The sequence below is a fragment of the Globicephala melas genome, chromosome 13 (genome assembly GCF_963455315.2).
Source record: "Globicephala melas chromosome 13, mGloMel1.2, whole genome shotgun sequence".
Taxonomy (NCBI): domain Eukaryota; kingdom Metazoa; phylum Chordata; class Mammalia; order Artiodactyla; family Delphinidae; genus Globicephala; species Globicephala melas.
This window is the reverse complement of record NC_083326.1, coordinates 3,436,987-3,452,073: the sequence shown is the minus strand read 5'-3', so window position 1 is coordinate 3,452,073 and position 15,087 is coordinate 3,436,987. Positions and strand designations below refer to the sequence as shown.

General features: G+C 44.0%; 1 protein-coding gene across 2 annotated transcripts in view; it reads left to right on the top strand.

Annotated features, from left to right (window-relative positions):
• The window catches only part of LOXHD1 (lipoxygenase homology PLAT domains 1), a 190,696-nt gene that overhangs the window by 19,173 nt on the left and 156,436 nt on the right, over nt 1-15,087 (top strand). For both annotated transcript variants that reach the window (XM_060310522.1, XM_060310521.1), the window contains exons 3-4: nt 6,101-6,199; nt 12,372-12,520. In XM_060310522.1, the coding sequence (XP_060166505.1) occupies nt 6,101-6,199; nt 12,372-12,520 (248 nt within the window). The remainder of the gene's footprint in view (nt 1-6,100; nt 6,200-12,371; nt 12,521-15,087) is intronic.

The window sequence follows — 15,087 nt, the reverse complement described above, 5'->3', positions numbered from 1 at the left end:
TTCGAGCCCATGGGCCTGGGAAGGCATTCACTGATCAGTGGCCATGACCTAGCTCTCAGCATGGAGCCTTGCCGCCCATCCTTGGGTTCTGCAGACCACATTCTCCCCATACCCATGCAGGCTTGAGTAGTTAGGGGCATTCCCTGGCTGGGGGGAGAACATTCCCCCTCGGCTTCCACCCCCAGGGCAGCCCCCCCTGAATCTCTCTCCCTGCCATTTTCATCTCCTCCCACGCAGCGCCTGTGAGATCTCACTTCTGTGTGTTGGCATCCTTGCTCTGGGTGAGCGGAAGTGCCGGGTGTCAGGGTGTGAACCTGGCAGATGCGGTTGGGGGTGGGGTAAAATCAAGACCCGTCATCCTCCTTCCAACCCTCCTCCCCAGTCTCACCTGCCAAAATAAATAAAGCCACTTTCTAATTAAACAGGATCTGGGGATGGGCGAAAGGCAGGGAAAGAAACTCAGTCAGCTCATCATTAGCTCATTCATGATTCTCTGCTTCCTGAAAAAGCCTGGACCACGTGAGCTTCTCGGAGGCTCAAACCACGTTGGGGTTGGGATGGTCTCTTCCTTGGCAAGTGGGACAGAGGCTTAGTTATGGGGTCTTTGCTAGGCTTCTGCTGTTGGGCACACGATGAGCAGCTCAGCTGGCTCAGTTGTGCACGCGGCACCAGGACTTGGGGCTTCCGGCCCCCTCAGGGCTCTGCCTCCCCCTGCCACCCAGGGTTGCTCTTTGGAGATGTGTCCCGTCACTGCTGTGTGCTGACTGTTCCAGACAGCGCGCTGGGGAGGCTGTGGGAGCCGCTGGCACACCCGGCAGCGCAGGAGGCATCTGGGGTCTGCCAGTGCCTGCCTTTTCTGGAAGCCGGCACATGCAACTTCCGGCTGGTCCGCAGGGGACAGATTTCCTGTTTGGAGGGAGTAGCCTTGTGCCTCTGCAATGGGGCGTGCAGAAGCAAAAAAGGGCAAGGGCAAGGCTGGACTTGGGTATCCCCTGGGCAGGGCAAGAAGGACACAGACAACCCAATGATGTGGCCTTGAGGTAGCAATCTGTCTTTAAGCTGTAAATGATACTATCCGTACAGCACCCCAGCTCAACGCTGTTTGGCTTTGGAAGGTACCAGATGATCGGCACCGTGATCTGTATCTGTTGTATATTGTTCAGATCAAACGTTTCAATTAGTTTGTCCACTCCGAGCTCCCGCTGACCTTTAGTGGAAGGAGGCTACTACCTGAAAGGTAGGGTTGCTGGGTTCAGATGTACAGGCTATGCACTGCACAAGTGCAACTATGTAAGGAGACAGCTTTCACATCATAGAGCTTGTAGATTTATGCATTTATTATGACAGTCATCCAACAGATGGCAGTAATGTGTCTTGAGGAAGGGATCCCTTTATCTAATTTGCACAAAGGCACCATTTGGGCTAACGGTAACCCTGCTGAAAGGCCAGAGAGAAATCAGTTCTAGGGAGAATTTTATAACAGATAATATGCCAAATGGGTAAACCACAGGCCAACTTTAGGGCTGGGGTGGGCCATCTCTAGTCCCTGTTTCTCCCATGCTCACTCAGGAAGGGGGTGAACTCCTTGTTAGTCCCTCCTCCAGCCTGACCTTCCCCCTCTCCCCATCTCTGCTCCTTGCTCGTTCACAACCAGGCAATGAGCTGAAAGGCATAACGCCAAAGATTGTAGAACTGGACCTGCCATCGTCCCCACCTTCAGAAAACCCCAGACCAGACCCCCTTCTCCGCTGGACTCAAGGGAACAGCAGGCTCAGCCTAGTCACACAACGTTGTAAGGGCAGGAAAAACGGAGCACAGGACCTGCTCCTTCTCACCCCTTCCACCCCAACAGAGAAAGGGCAATAGTTCCCCCACCTTCAGAGCCCTGAGCTGCTTAGCTAGTGGTTAGGTTGTGCTGTGATTATCCTGCAACCAGCAGCTGACTCCCCTGCGCCAGGCAGCTCCGTTCCCATCCAGGCCACAGAGAGCAGAGTTGCCTGCAGTCCTGTGCCAGAAACACACAGGACGGTGCCTGAGAGCACAAGAGAACACAGGGCAGGGGGTGGCCAAACCCGGTCTTCTACCTGTCTTTGTGTGGACCATGAGACTAGAAAGGCTTTTACGTATTTAAAGGGTTGAAAAGAAATCAAAACAAGAAGAATATTCCATGACACAGGAAGCCTGCAAGCCCTAGAATATTTATTATTTGGCACTTACAGAAAAATGTTGCTGACCTCTGGCCAAGAGCATGAGAGCCCATGAGGTACTCTGGAAACAGCCCTGGATTTGGAGACAAGAGACATGGCTTTGAGCCCTGCGGGCAACATTTAGCAGCTGTGTGTCCTCAGCTAAGCCACCTTGCTCTCTGAGCCCCGGTACCTCGTCTGTCAGTAAGAATGTTCACAGTACCTGCCCTCCCCATGTGGCCCTTGCATGGATCAGACTCCATCAAGGACACGCAAGTGCCTTGTGAACTGCAGCCCCTGTGTGAAGGTTTAGTATTATTTGCCAGGGAAGGTGAGTCATTCCTGGCCTCTTCTTTCCACCTTTCTTCTCATCATCTTTCTCCAGACTGCCTTGCTCCCTTGGCCTCTGGGGCAGGGATTTTTCCCGGCCCTTCCCCTTTCCCCCTGGCCGAACCACCCACTGTGCCAGAAAGGCAAGTTTGCGTTTGTTGAAACTCTGATCACGGGAAATTGGGGGGCTCTCATGTGAACACTTAAGAGGAAGCCTTGCTGTACTGTGCTGGCCGTTTGCCAATGGTGAGGGACCAGAGCCCTGCTTTTATTCTTTCATCAATATATGCACTTCATCACAACTTCAAATGGGCGCTGGGCCCTAGGGCTTGCTTGGAAAATGGCAAATCAGATATTATGGGGTTCTGCCTGAAGAGGAAATATGGGAAAAGGGAGAGAGAACAGTAATAAAAGAAGCTTCTTTGTCTGTCTATGGGGCCTTTTTTTTTTAAAATTAATTAATTAATTTTGGCTGTGTTGGGTCTTCGTTTCTGTGCGAGGGCTTTCTCTAGTTGCAGCGAGCGGGGGCCACTCTTCATCGCGGTGCGTGGGCCTCTCACTGTCGCGGCCTCTCTTGTTGCGGAGCACAAGCTCCAGACGCGCAGGCTCAGTAGTTGTGGCTCACGGGCCTAGTTGCTCCGGGGCATGTGAGATCTTCCTGGACCAGGGCTCGAACCCGTGTCCCCTGCCTTGGCAGGCAGACTCTCAACCACTGCACCACCAGGGAAGCCCTATGGGGCCTTTTAAAGAGCAGATTTAAAAGGCAGTTCTTGGCCACTCCTCAGTGTGATCAAGGGTCATCTTCTATCCATCCAGCCAGCTACATGGGGACCCAGCACCTCATCTTGCTGTAGAAAGTTCCACAGAGTTTAGAAGACAGTCTAGCCTTGTTCCAGAATCGACTTCCTCCTGCATTCTGTTCATCTGGCTTCCTGATCCCTGGGCACGGGCCCCTGATAGCCTCGCCTGGCAAGGCCTAGAAGCTTTCTCTGGCCTATTGGCCCCTGACCATTGGCTTATCATCCTGCTGCCTCACTTAGGCCCTGATACTCTGCTTCTCTGGTCTTTCCCAGGATGAGGATGTGTGTTCCCAAAGCCCTTCATGGACTCCTGCTTTCCGGGCCTCATCTGCATGGGACTTGGGTACCTCTCCCATCCTCTGAGATGCTTCTTTGTTCTCCTGGCTTCCCTCCATAGTCTGCAAGGCTGCCTTTCCTGGTCAAATGTTGTGGAATTGCAGATTGAAGAGGACCCTTAGTGTTCTCACATCCCTCACCTCTTCCATTTTCTCCACAGCATCCCTGACAGGTGGCTCCCCACCAATGTGCTTGGCATAGAGTGACTGCTTAGGTGTCTCTGGGATTGGGAAACTCACTTCCCCCGAGGGCATCCCAGTCCTTTGTTGGATAGCCCTACATAGAAAATGTTTCTTTTGGTGAGCTAAAACATTCCTCTTTATAATTCAACCCACTAATTCAAATTCCGCCTTCTGGAATGATTCAGAGTGTCTGCTACTCCTTCCACAAATATTCCCTAGCCCCCTCATCCTTTCTCCTGCTTCACTGTGCCCAGTTCCCTTTGGGGTCCTGTTGCCCCTCTGACTGATGCTCAGCAGTGGCCTTCAGAGCCTCTCCCAGTCCCCACGCCACCCTGGCACCACCGGCCCTGCAGAGGGGTTTTGCCTCTGTGTGAAGTGAGCCCTGGACTGCACCTGAGAAAGGACTTGAACCAAAGTGAGTGGCTCTCAGAGGCCCTGCCAGCCAGAGGAGGAAAGAACTCCTGCAGGAGGCCTGTGCACCTTGGAGGATGATCAAGAACAGGATTCGCTGGATGAACCCCCGATGAAGGGTCCCTGGAAGGCAACCTGGAAATCTGCCTTGTTAACAAGCTCCCCTGGGAGCCTGAATGTGGCCCAAGTTTCAAGTCACTGAGCCGGGGTTTGCCTGTCTGGACTCTTCTGAAGGCCCTGGCTCCGTGTCTCGTCTCAGAAGAGTCTTAGTGGTGAAGCAAGAAGGGGTGGGAATCTGAGAACAACTGTCTTACTGAAGCCTTCATTTGGGGACAAAGATTGGAGGGTTTTCCCTCTCCCTGGATGGGTTTCACCAAGTAAAGATTGAGGAGAGAAAGAGAAGACTTTGCTCCTTCTTGGCTCAATGTCCTCAGCAGGTCAAAGGCCAGCCGTCAGGGCTGTGCGGGTGGAGTGTCCTCCGTGGGTTCCCTGCAGGATTCTGCACTGTGTCATCTCTAGAGGGCAGCCCTGTACTGCTGGACAGGATTCGAGATGGGAAGGGATGAAATTAGATTTCTTCTCACCTCCCCACCTCAGTCCTTTGCCCTGAGCAACTTGATGAGACTTTGAGATTTAGGAAATTCAATTCAATTAGCTTTTCAACATACTCAGTGAGACTCTAATATGTGCCCAGCACTGCGCTAGGGGCTGTGAGAGAAGCCATATGAGAGAAGGAAGTCCTGCTCCCAGACCTCTTTTAAGTTCTTGAGGAACATAGAATTCTCACCTGCAGGAAACAGCAAACAGCACAAGGAGGAGATGGTGAAACTTGGAAATCATTGACACAGAGAACATGACAGAGCCAAGCAACACAGAGGAGCAAGACACATGGGGGCTGGGACATGAAGGAAGTCTCTAGGGAGGAGGTGGGCAGAGGGGCTCTGATTTGGGCCTCAGTTAAAACAGCTCTAATTTTTATCAGCTTCATATATTAGGCATAAGACATCTAAAAAAAAAAAGATTCTGGTACATGAAAAATAGAAAGCTATTGTAGGAAGGGGAAAGGGAAGGGAAAGTTGCCTCAGCCCTTAGAATTGTTGGCACCCAAAGAAAATCTAGAGGAATCTCCATTTCACACCACATAGCAATCCTTGGCTTTTGCTACCCCACCCTAAGGCAGGCTCCGGTTGGGGAGACCCGGGCAGGGCTCAACATGTTGTCAAGTTTACCTTGAGCTCCACCACCCCCTGACTTGAGGCCATGGCCAAGGCTTAAGCATTTTGGGGTTACAGAGAATGGATTTCTGTTCAATAAATGGAGCAAAGATACAGGAAGCCGATACAGGTCTTTAAATGAGGTAATGCCTGAACATGCATTTGCTAGCTATTATTGGTTCCTCTGGTCTTTGCATTGGTTATGGCCTTGACAACTTACATATAAATTTGATTTTTATTTGCATAATCAATTTTCCCCCATGAATTTTTATACTGTGATGCAGCATAGAGAACAGATTGGAGAAGACAGAGTAGAGGCTGGGGACCCAGTGGGAGTATCCAGAGGAGAAACGCTGGTGGTGGGTTGGTTGTATTTGCGTTGATTCATGCAACCCAAGGCAACAAGTTAGTAGATAAAAACAGAAGTCCCCTCTACCTCTGATTTCTGCTCTGCACGCAGTTCAGCCATGACCATTTAGAACCAACGTCAGGCGACTTGTGTCTTGCTTGGTTATTGAAAGTAATGGTGACAATTCATGCATTGCTGGAGGGAAGGGTGGATGGTTGGTAGCTACTTTGGCCTCTGTTCTTCTCTACTCAGGACCTGAATGAGCTGAGACTTTCTCTGTCTTCATCTCCAGGTAACAAGTATGAACTCAAGGTGTACACTGGTGATGTCATTGGTGCAGGGACTGATGCTGACATCTTCATCAATATCTTTGGAGAGTATGGAGACACAGGTAATGGGTTTGAAATCCTTTCTTCAAAAGCCATGCCCAGAACTACTTCTTAAGTGGGCTGTTTTCCACCCTCCTGGAAGAGGAAGGCAACTCCAGTCTCCTCTAGGCTCTCCTGTTGAGCCTCTCTCTTCTTCTTGTGACGTGGTTTGTCATGGCCTTCCTTGGGCAGCATGGTGTCCATCTTGTCAAGTTTGTGTGTGTGGTGTGTTTTCAGAGTAAGTTGTGCTTGGATTTTTGGTTGATTTAAAATCATCCTGCATCCTAGAACAGACCCAGGCTCCACATCTCCAGGGGACTCATCCTCACTCTCTATCTATCTCCCTAGGCTCCATGCCCATCTTGAATTATATTTTGGGATGTGACTGGGCATGGCCTGATTCATTGCATGATTTGGGGCAGACAAGAATGGGGCCAGGGGATAGACTTACACTTGGCCTCATAGGTGGAGCAGGAACTGAGGGCACAGACACAGCTGCCGGTGTTGGAAGGAAGTTCAGGCCAGCAGAACTGAGACAGGTGGTGTTGTCCTGCTTCTGCCAATTTAAGGGAATACTACAGGAGTCAGAAAGCTACAAAGACATGAATTTTGGACACAGTATATTAAATAATAAAAATGCATTGCTGGGATTTTAAGAAAAAAGAGAAATCTCCAGGTGTCAGAAATGAAGAGAGAACTTAAACTAAAGTATCAGCTATGAATTGATGCTGTGGATCTTGGAATCAGGGAGCCTTTATGTTCAACAATCTACAGGATGGATTTCCATACACATTTGGGGTCAGAAAATGATATTTTGGCTCTGTATGAGGCAAAATATGCAAAAAATTAGAACCACACATAAAGCCAGGATCCCTGAAGTTCACAGGAACATCTTCAGTGAAAAAATAGACTAGGAAAAAAATTGCTCATCAGTATAGTAAACTTATCTCTGTAAGAACTCTAGATTAAAAAGACAGTTAATGGGAAATTGATATCTTAGGCTTACACACATGTGGGCTTGAGGTCTGATTTTACACTACAAGTGTGATTTGGGAACCCTCCCCCTCAGGTACAGAAAATTCATTCCATGCCAGTAATACCCTTTGGTGGTTGGCAGAAGCACTTGCAAGACTTCATGAGATTCCCACAGATAAAGTACTGGAGATGAGTTCACGTTCCAAAACTACAAAACACTCAAGGACACAATCCACCATGACTAACCATCAATAGACACAACACACAATAAGATTAAATTCTCCAGAATTTCAGGTAATAGAGTTATCTGAGAAAGGCTATAACTTAAGTATGTTTAAACTGTCTATAGACATGAAACAAACAGTTAAGGAAAACAACAAGGCACTATGAAAAATATAGCAAACAGAAATACAGTAAATGAAAATATAGTTACTTAATATAAACACTTAATGGTTGGGTTAAACAACACAATTAGAAACTGTTGAATAGAGAATTATTGAACTGTAAGAGAAATATAAACAAAACATGCAGATGTGGCCGAGACATAAAGGGTTGGAAAATATCAGTGAGAGGTCATGAGATGTGGAGGAGAGAATAAGTTCTGACATGTTGAACAGGAGTTTCAGAAACAGAATATATAGAATAGGTGAGAGGAAATATTTGAATAGATAATGGCTGATCACGTTTTTTCAGAATTAAGCAAAGATATGACTCTTCAGATTAAAGTAACAAAAGACACTGAACATGATAAATAAAAACAGATCCACATTTAGATTCATTGTAGTGAAGCCAAAGGCCAAGAGAAAGATCTTAAAAGTAACCAGATTTGGTGGATTATTTTCTATAAACGCAATTAGATTGATAGCAAATTCCTATCAGCAAGCTATAGAGGATATAAGTTTATGGAATAATATCTTCAATCTTCTGGGAATTCCCTGGTGGTCCAGTGGTCGTGGAACTAAGATCCCATAAGTTGTGTGGCATGGCCAAAATAAAAAAAGCAAAAACAAAACAAAAAACAAACAAAAAACACCCAAACTTCAATCTTCTGAGCAAGGACATATATCAACCTAGAATTCTGTACTCAACTAGGTTATCATTCCAGAGTGAAGGCAAAATTAATGGATTTCCAAGCAAACAAAGAGAAATAGGACTGACCACTCACTCATAGACCCACGCTTAAATAACCACTGAAGGATATACTTTAAGAAAAAGGAAATTGTACCCAGAAGAAAAGTGTGAGATGCAAGAAACAAAGATGAGCCCCCCAAATGATAATTATATAACAAATTTAAGAAAGCATTGACTATAAAAAATGATACTAATAATAACTATTATCAAGACATGAGAAAATGTGGACCCTAAACACTGAAAGATAGCAGTCTTTGAGAAAGAAAGGAGATAATGAGAGTTAAAACATAACTTGGTTGTAGCCCATTCCCCTACCCTAGGAGAGCAGATAAGTTGATTAACTTTAGACTTTAATAGTCAAGTATGCATATTAAAATTGTAAAAGTAACCACCCCCAAATAGAAATGTATAATTTCTAAACCAATGGAGGGAATAAAAGGGAATAAAGACTCAATCAACCAAATAGAAGTCAGGAAATGAAGAAAAAAAAAGCATGGCTACTAGCAAAAAGTAAGATAAGTGTGTAAATAATACAATAAATAGAAATAAACTAAACTCATCAATTAAAGAATAGATATTCTCATATTAAATTAAAAGAAATAAAATCCAGCTTAAATATATGATACATAAATGTCTGAGAATATATACAATGGAATAAAGTATACCAGGAACATATCAACTACAAGAAAGAAGCTGGTGCTGCTATATTAATATCCATCAAATTAAACTTTCAGACAAAACACTTCATTAGAAATAAGTGTATTATACAATGACAAAAAGAGCAATTAACCTGGAAGATATGATAATTCTGAACTTGTACAGTTTTAACAACATATTTTCAAAATATGTGAAGCAAAAAATAATAAAATTCTTGGAGAAACTTGACAAGTACATAATCATAGTGGAAGATTTTAATACAACACTCTCAGTAACTGATAAGTCAAATGGATAAAAATTTAGTATGGGTGCAGATTTTAACAACACAGTTAATAGCCTTGATCTAATGGAAGTATGTAGATTCCTAAATCCAAATGGTAAAGAATACATTCTTTTCAAGTGCATAATGACAAATGCAAGTGAATCAATAACATAGAGACAACATTCTTTGATCACAAGTCAATAAAATTAGAAGAAACTTCAACCTCTGGCCCCATTTAGAAATAAAACTTAATTTTCATAAAAACTAATGATCATCTATAAAATCATTAGAACTTAAAAATCATTAGAACCAATGAGAAAGTTTAATAAAGGTGTTGGATACAAGATTAATACACAAATATTAACATAAACAGCAAGCAAATATTTAATTTAAAAATATATGATTTACAATAGCAATTATATGTCTAAGAAAAACTAGCAAAAGCACATTCTGGAAAAAAATAAAGATTTCTACTTAAGGATACACAAGAATAACTAAATATATGGAAAAATATATTATGTTCATGGATGAGAAAAGCCTTAAGTTCAGTAAGATATCCAAATTTCTCAGATTATTCTATAAATGCAATACAATTTCAGTCAAATTCCCAAAAGGCAATATCCCACAGCTTAAGCTGCTATTAAAATTCATGTCCACAAAGGGCTAAGTATTGCCAAGATAACTTTGAATAATGAAAATAATATTTACAGTATTAATAATATGAGGATATTTACCCTGCCAAATATTAAAACATTCAGATCTCTAAAAACTAAAACAGTAAGATATGGATAGAAGGATAAACAAATAAACGAATAGAATAAAGAGTCTAGAAATACACAGAAAATGGTATAAATCAGAGGGAAGAGGATGAAATATTCAACTACTGATGTTTAAACAATTGTCTAACCATATGAGAAAAGATAAAAGTAGATCTTTTTACCTTTCATCATACACAAAAATAGGTTCCAAATGGGCTAGAGACTTAAATGTGAAAAAGCAAACTATGAAATTTTTAGAAGAAACTTTGAGTGTCTTTTTAAAAATCTCAATTTAGGATGGAGTTTCTTGAACAATTCACTAAAAGCACAAACAACAAAGGGGAATATTGATAAAGTCCATTAAAACAAGAAAAATGTCTATATGCTAAAAGCCATAGACAAAGGAAAGACAATAGAAAAATATGATAAAGTACATGAACAGGAAAATTATGGAAGAGCAAGGTCTAAATGGCCAATATATATATGAACCAATCTCTCAGATGTATTTATTGAATATATATATGAATGTCTTTCCAAATAATCTTTTAACCTTTTCAAATAAACAAGGGAATGCAAATTAAAACCATAATTAGATGCCATTGTACACACACTGAAACAAAATTTTAAATATATGTGTTAATAATGATTATGGGGAATGGGAACCCTCATGCACTGCTGGTGGTAATTGATGTAGTACAACCATTTTGGAAGGTAATTTTGCAATACCTAATACACTGAAGATGAATATACCTCAGGACCCAGCAACTCTATAGGTGTCTATTCAGATCAGTTCTTACAAATGGGCAGCAGAAGGTAAGTACAAGAGAGTCCAATTCAGTGCTGTTTACAATAGCAATCAACTAGAAACAATCAAATGTACATCGGTGAAAGAATGAACACATAATAGTGTTTTCTTCATTCAATGACTATTATACAGAAGTTGGACGAATTCTGTTACTAGCATCAACAGAATAATCTCAAAAGCATGACATTAACTTAAAAAAAAGTAAGTTGCACAAGGGTGTGTGATGATAGGACGATGGTAACAGGAGCAATAGCAACGGCCCTGTCCCTTATACAGCACCTACCATCTCCAGGCGCTGCCATAAGGGCTTTGCACACATCCATTCAGTTAATTCTCACAGCAGCCCCAATGAGGTGGAGCCCTTATCATCCCTATTGTACAGACAAGGAACTTATCTTAAGACAGAGCAACGTGCACTATGATCTTATTTCTGTAAAATTCTAAAACATTCAAAAATAATATATTTTCTTTATGGATACATACATGTGCAAGCAAAAATTCACGGGAACAATGGATACCAGTTGACTATAGTGTTTGTTTGTGGGAGGGTGTGGCGGGGGAAGGGATGGACCATGAGACTTTAGACCTACCCGTCATGTTTAATTTCCTTTAAAAAAGAGAAAGGCCTAAGTTAATTACACAAAATGTTAATATCTGTTATACCTCTTACATCTGGGTGGTGGGTACATGGATGACTATTATTATTATCTATATGTTTGAGGTGTGGCAATTTAAAATTTAGAAAAATTTAAAGAATCAAATTTTGGAAAAGAAAGAAAACAGAATAGCATAAGCAAAAGGCTGGTGCTTAGGTGGGGTTGTAAGGGTTAATGTGACTGGTAGGCCTCGGAGGGTAATAATGGAAAACTGAAAAGTAGAAGGAACAGGTTAGATCGAGTCCTAACTATGTGCTCACTACCTGTGTGCCTTTTGGCCAGTTGTTTAGCTTCTCCAAGTCTCAGTTTCTTCATCTGCAAAACAGAGTTGATAATACTTCCCTCCTAGATTGTGCCGTGGAATAAGTGAGGGAAGAAACCGTGTTAAACACCCAGCAGTGTCTGATGCTACTTATCATCACTGTTTTCCAGAGGAGTCAGGCCTAAGGAAGCCTGCTGGCTGATGTCAGGGTCCCAGCCACAGCCCCTAGACCAACGACCATGGTTGTGTTCCTAGTTCAGGGCCAGCAGCCAGTAAACAAGGCAGGGCCTCAGGTCCAGGGATGGGGGTGCAAATCAGTTTACTAGGGTGGGGACTCTGGGTTAAGGCAGAAATCAGAAGCCCAGTTGTGGGTCCTGGGCACAAGCCACACACAAGGCAAGCCTTGGCCTTGACTGGTGGCTGGAGGGATTTAAGGAGCCTGTAGATCTTGGGGTGAAGCTGCCCTTTTTTTAAATTAATAAACTTTATTTTTTAGAGCAGTTTTAGGTTCACAGCAAAATCGAGTGGAAGTACAGAGAGTGTCCACATACCTCCTGTCACAACCCACCACCTCGCACCGTGGTGACTTTTGAAACCATCCTTCAGTGGGCAGCCCATTAAAGTCTGGAGCTGTTTCTTTCTCGTCCTCTGGTCTCCTTTGTAACTTTCTCATGTGTCTGTGCATACAGGTGAGCGTAGGCTGGAGAATGGAAAGGACAACTTTGAAAAGGGAGCGGAAGACAAGTTCACAGTGGATGCCCCGGATCTGGGACAGCTCGTGAAGATCAATGTTGGCCACAATAACAAGGGGCCGTCTGCAGGCTGGTTCCTGTCAAAGGTGGGTTCAGCTGACTGTCTGTGGTCCCTTGGCCTGAGAGGCAGGAATTCTGGCTCTTCAGAAGTTATATTTCAGCCCTAACTTCCCTCTTTAGATCTGTCTCCACTCTTCTGCCTAAGTCCACTGGCCAACCATGCTGCCCTCCCAGTAGCCTCCAAGGCTTTGCCTGTGTTATCACCTTCCTAGAAGGACCACTTCTGTCATCTGAACCCAGCCAGGGTCTGATCATCCTTCAGGGCTCTACCATGAAGTGTTTGCCCTCTGACCACCAGAACCTCTCCCTCCCATGAATGTCTATAACCCCGCCGGGCTTGTAGCGGTTCATTTCACCTTAATCATAAGCTACATTGTGACTTATCTTGGCCTGTTGCTTTGTACCTCAAACTTCTGGATCTCAGGTCCTCATGATTTCACCTACCCAGGACAAAGTGAAGAATCAAGAAGAAAGCAAAAAGGCTTCTGAGAAGCTAAGACATATCTGGCTCAAAGTTCATGAGGAGAGCTCATGTCCCTGGCATTACCTTGCTCTGCCCTGATTCTGAAGGCAAGACCCCTCAGATTCTCACTCAGTGCTTGCTTATAATCCCTTCTAGCAAACTTGCTACCTGTAATTTTAAACCTATAGTAGAAAATTAGAAGGAAAAAGACACACTGTAATTGGTAGGGTTATTGAGAACTGTAATGGGGAGTCAGAGAAGATATAAAAAGCCAAAAGAATATTGAAAAATTATGGAAGTCTGAGGTCATTTAGAAAATGGACTATGTATTTTCCTTAGTCACGAGCTCTCCATCTATTTCAGCTCATCACAGAATGATAGGAGAAGATTGATGGGTAACATATTTTGGAAAATATTTTGAAAAGGTCTTATGGCCTAAAAACAGAAAACCCTCGGATTATAATAATTTGACTATTTAGAATGAAGCTGTCTGATAGTTGAGGTTTTGTTATTCCTTAATCTATCATCTTGTGTCAGTTAGGAACATATCTGGCTGCAAGGATCAGAAAATTGAAGTGCAATGTTAACCGATCAGGGGCTTATTTTTCTCATCTCACATGAGATACAGAGATGGTCAGCTCAGGGCTGGCGCAGCTACTTTCTGAGACTCCTGGTCTCTCGCTGTGTCACCATCCTCAGCACTGCGGCTTTCATCCTCCAGCTTGTTGTCTCATGATCACGTGGTGGCTGCTGAACCTCTCTGCATCTCATCTGTGTTCTAGGCAGGAAGAAAAGAGAAGACCAAAGGGGAAAGACATTTTTCTGGCAAGTCTTGCTTTATTTTGAGAGAAACAAAGCTCTCCTTGGAACTTTTGCCTGTGTCACGTGGCCACCCTAGCTACGCTGGAAACTGGGACTTCAAGTAGGCTTTCCAGCCCTCATAGTAGAAGTAGGCTAAGAAGGTGATTGGAAAGGGTGTTGAGTAAGCATCCTTGAGTGTCTGCCACACGTCTCTCCATAACTAGCCTCAAAGTTCCTTGAGGGTACCTCCCAGCTCTTGGCATGGGACAAGGTGCTGAATCAGTGGAGCAAGGAATGGCCAAGTGTCCTTTGGAAAGAGGGGGCTGGCCTGGCCCTAAGGGCAGCCAGCCTAATTCTGAACAGGGTTCCAGGAGGCTAAGTGGAACTGCTGCTTGGATTGGAGAAGAAATGGGGCAGGAGTCCAGGTCCCAAAGAGCCAATGTGCGGGCAGAGGTGTGTCTTCAGGGCAGACAAGGGAGAGGAGGCAGGTGTGTTTTAGGACCTCAGCCAGGATGGGGCACAGAGCAGGTACCTTGCAGCCCAGTTCCTTCATCCTGGGAGGGAAGACTGAATGAAAACACAGGTGTAGTGGAAGGAGCCGCAAAGTGCACCCGAGGGCCTGAGGGAGGCCTTGACGTAGTCGTTGCAGCTGTACTTCTTGAAGGCAGCTTCCTTCTTGATCACCTGGGCCCTCACCCCCTATGCTCTCGGGAGCTATGTGAAGGAGGCAGGTTTGCACACCGAAACAGGTCCTTTTGTCATCTTCATGCTCAAAGGACAGGGCAGCTTGGCGAGATGTGAAAAATATATGGGTGAGAACACTTTTTTCCTTTAAAACATTATAAATCTTGTTCTGTTACCTTCTGAAATTTGACATCGAAGCCAAGCAGACATTTATTTCTTTCTGGACAAACTGTTTTGTGGTTTTTTGTTTTTCATCCAGGATGCTTATGGGATTTTTTTCTTTTTATTTATAATTTAATTCTTGCCAGATAATGTCTAGGAGTGGGGTCTTTGTTAGTTCATTCATCTTCCCTCCTCTCCCCTCCTCTCCCTTCTCCTTTACTCCCCTCCTCTCCCATTTCCACCCTTCCTCCCTTCTTCCATCCCTCCCTCCCTCCCTCCTTCCTTCCTTCCTTCCTTCCTTCCTTCCTTCCTTCCTTCCTTCCTTCCTTCTTTCCTTCCCTTGTTTTTAACTTCTCTGGAACAAGTTGAATCTTTTCCATGATGCCTAGGATTATTTGTTTGTTTATAGCTCGGAAAAAAGATTTCCTATTATATACTAGATTCTTACTTGAATGGCTTTTTTCGGGTCTCTTCTTCAGGAGC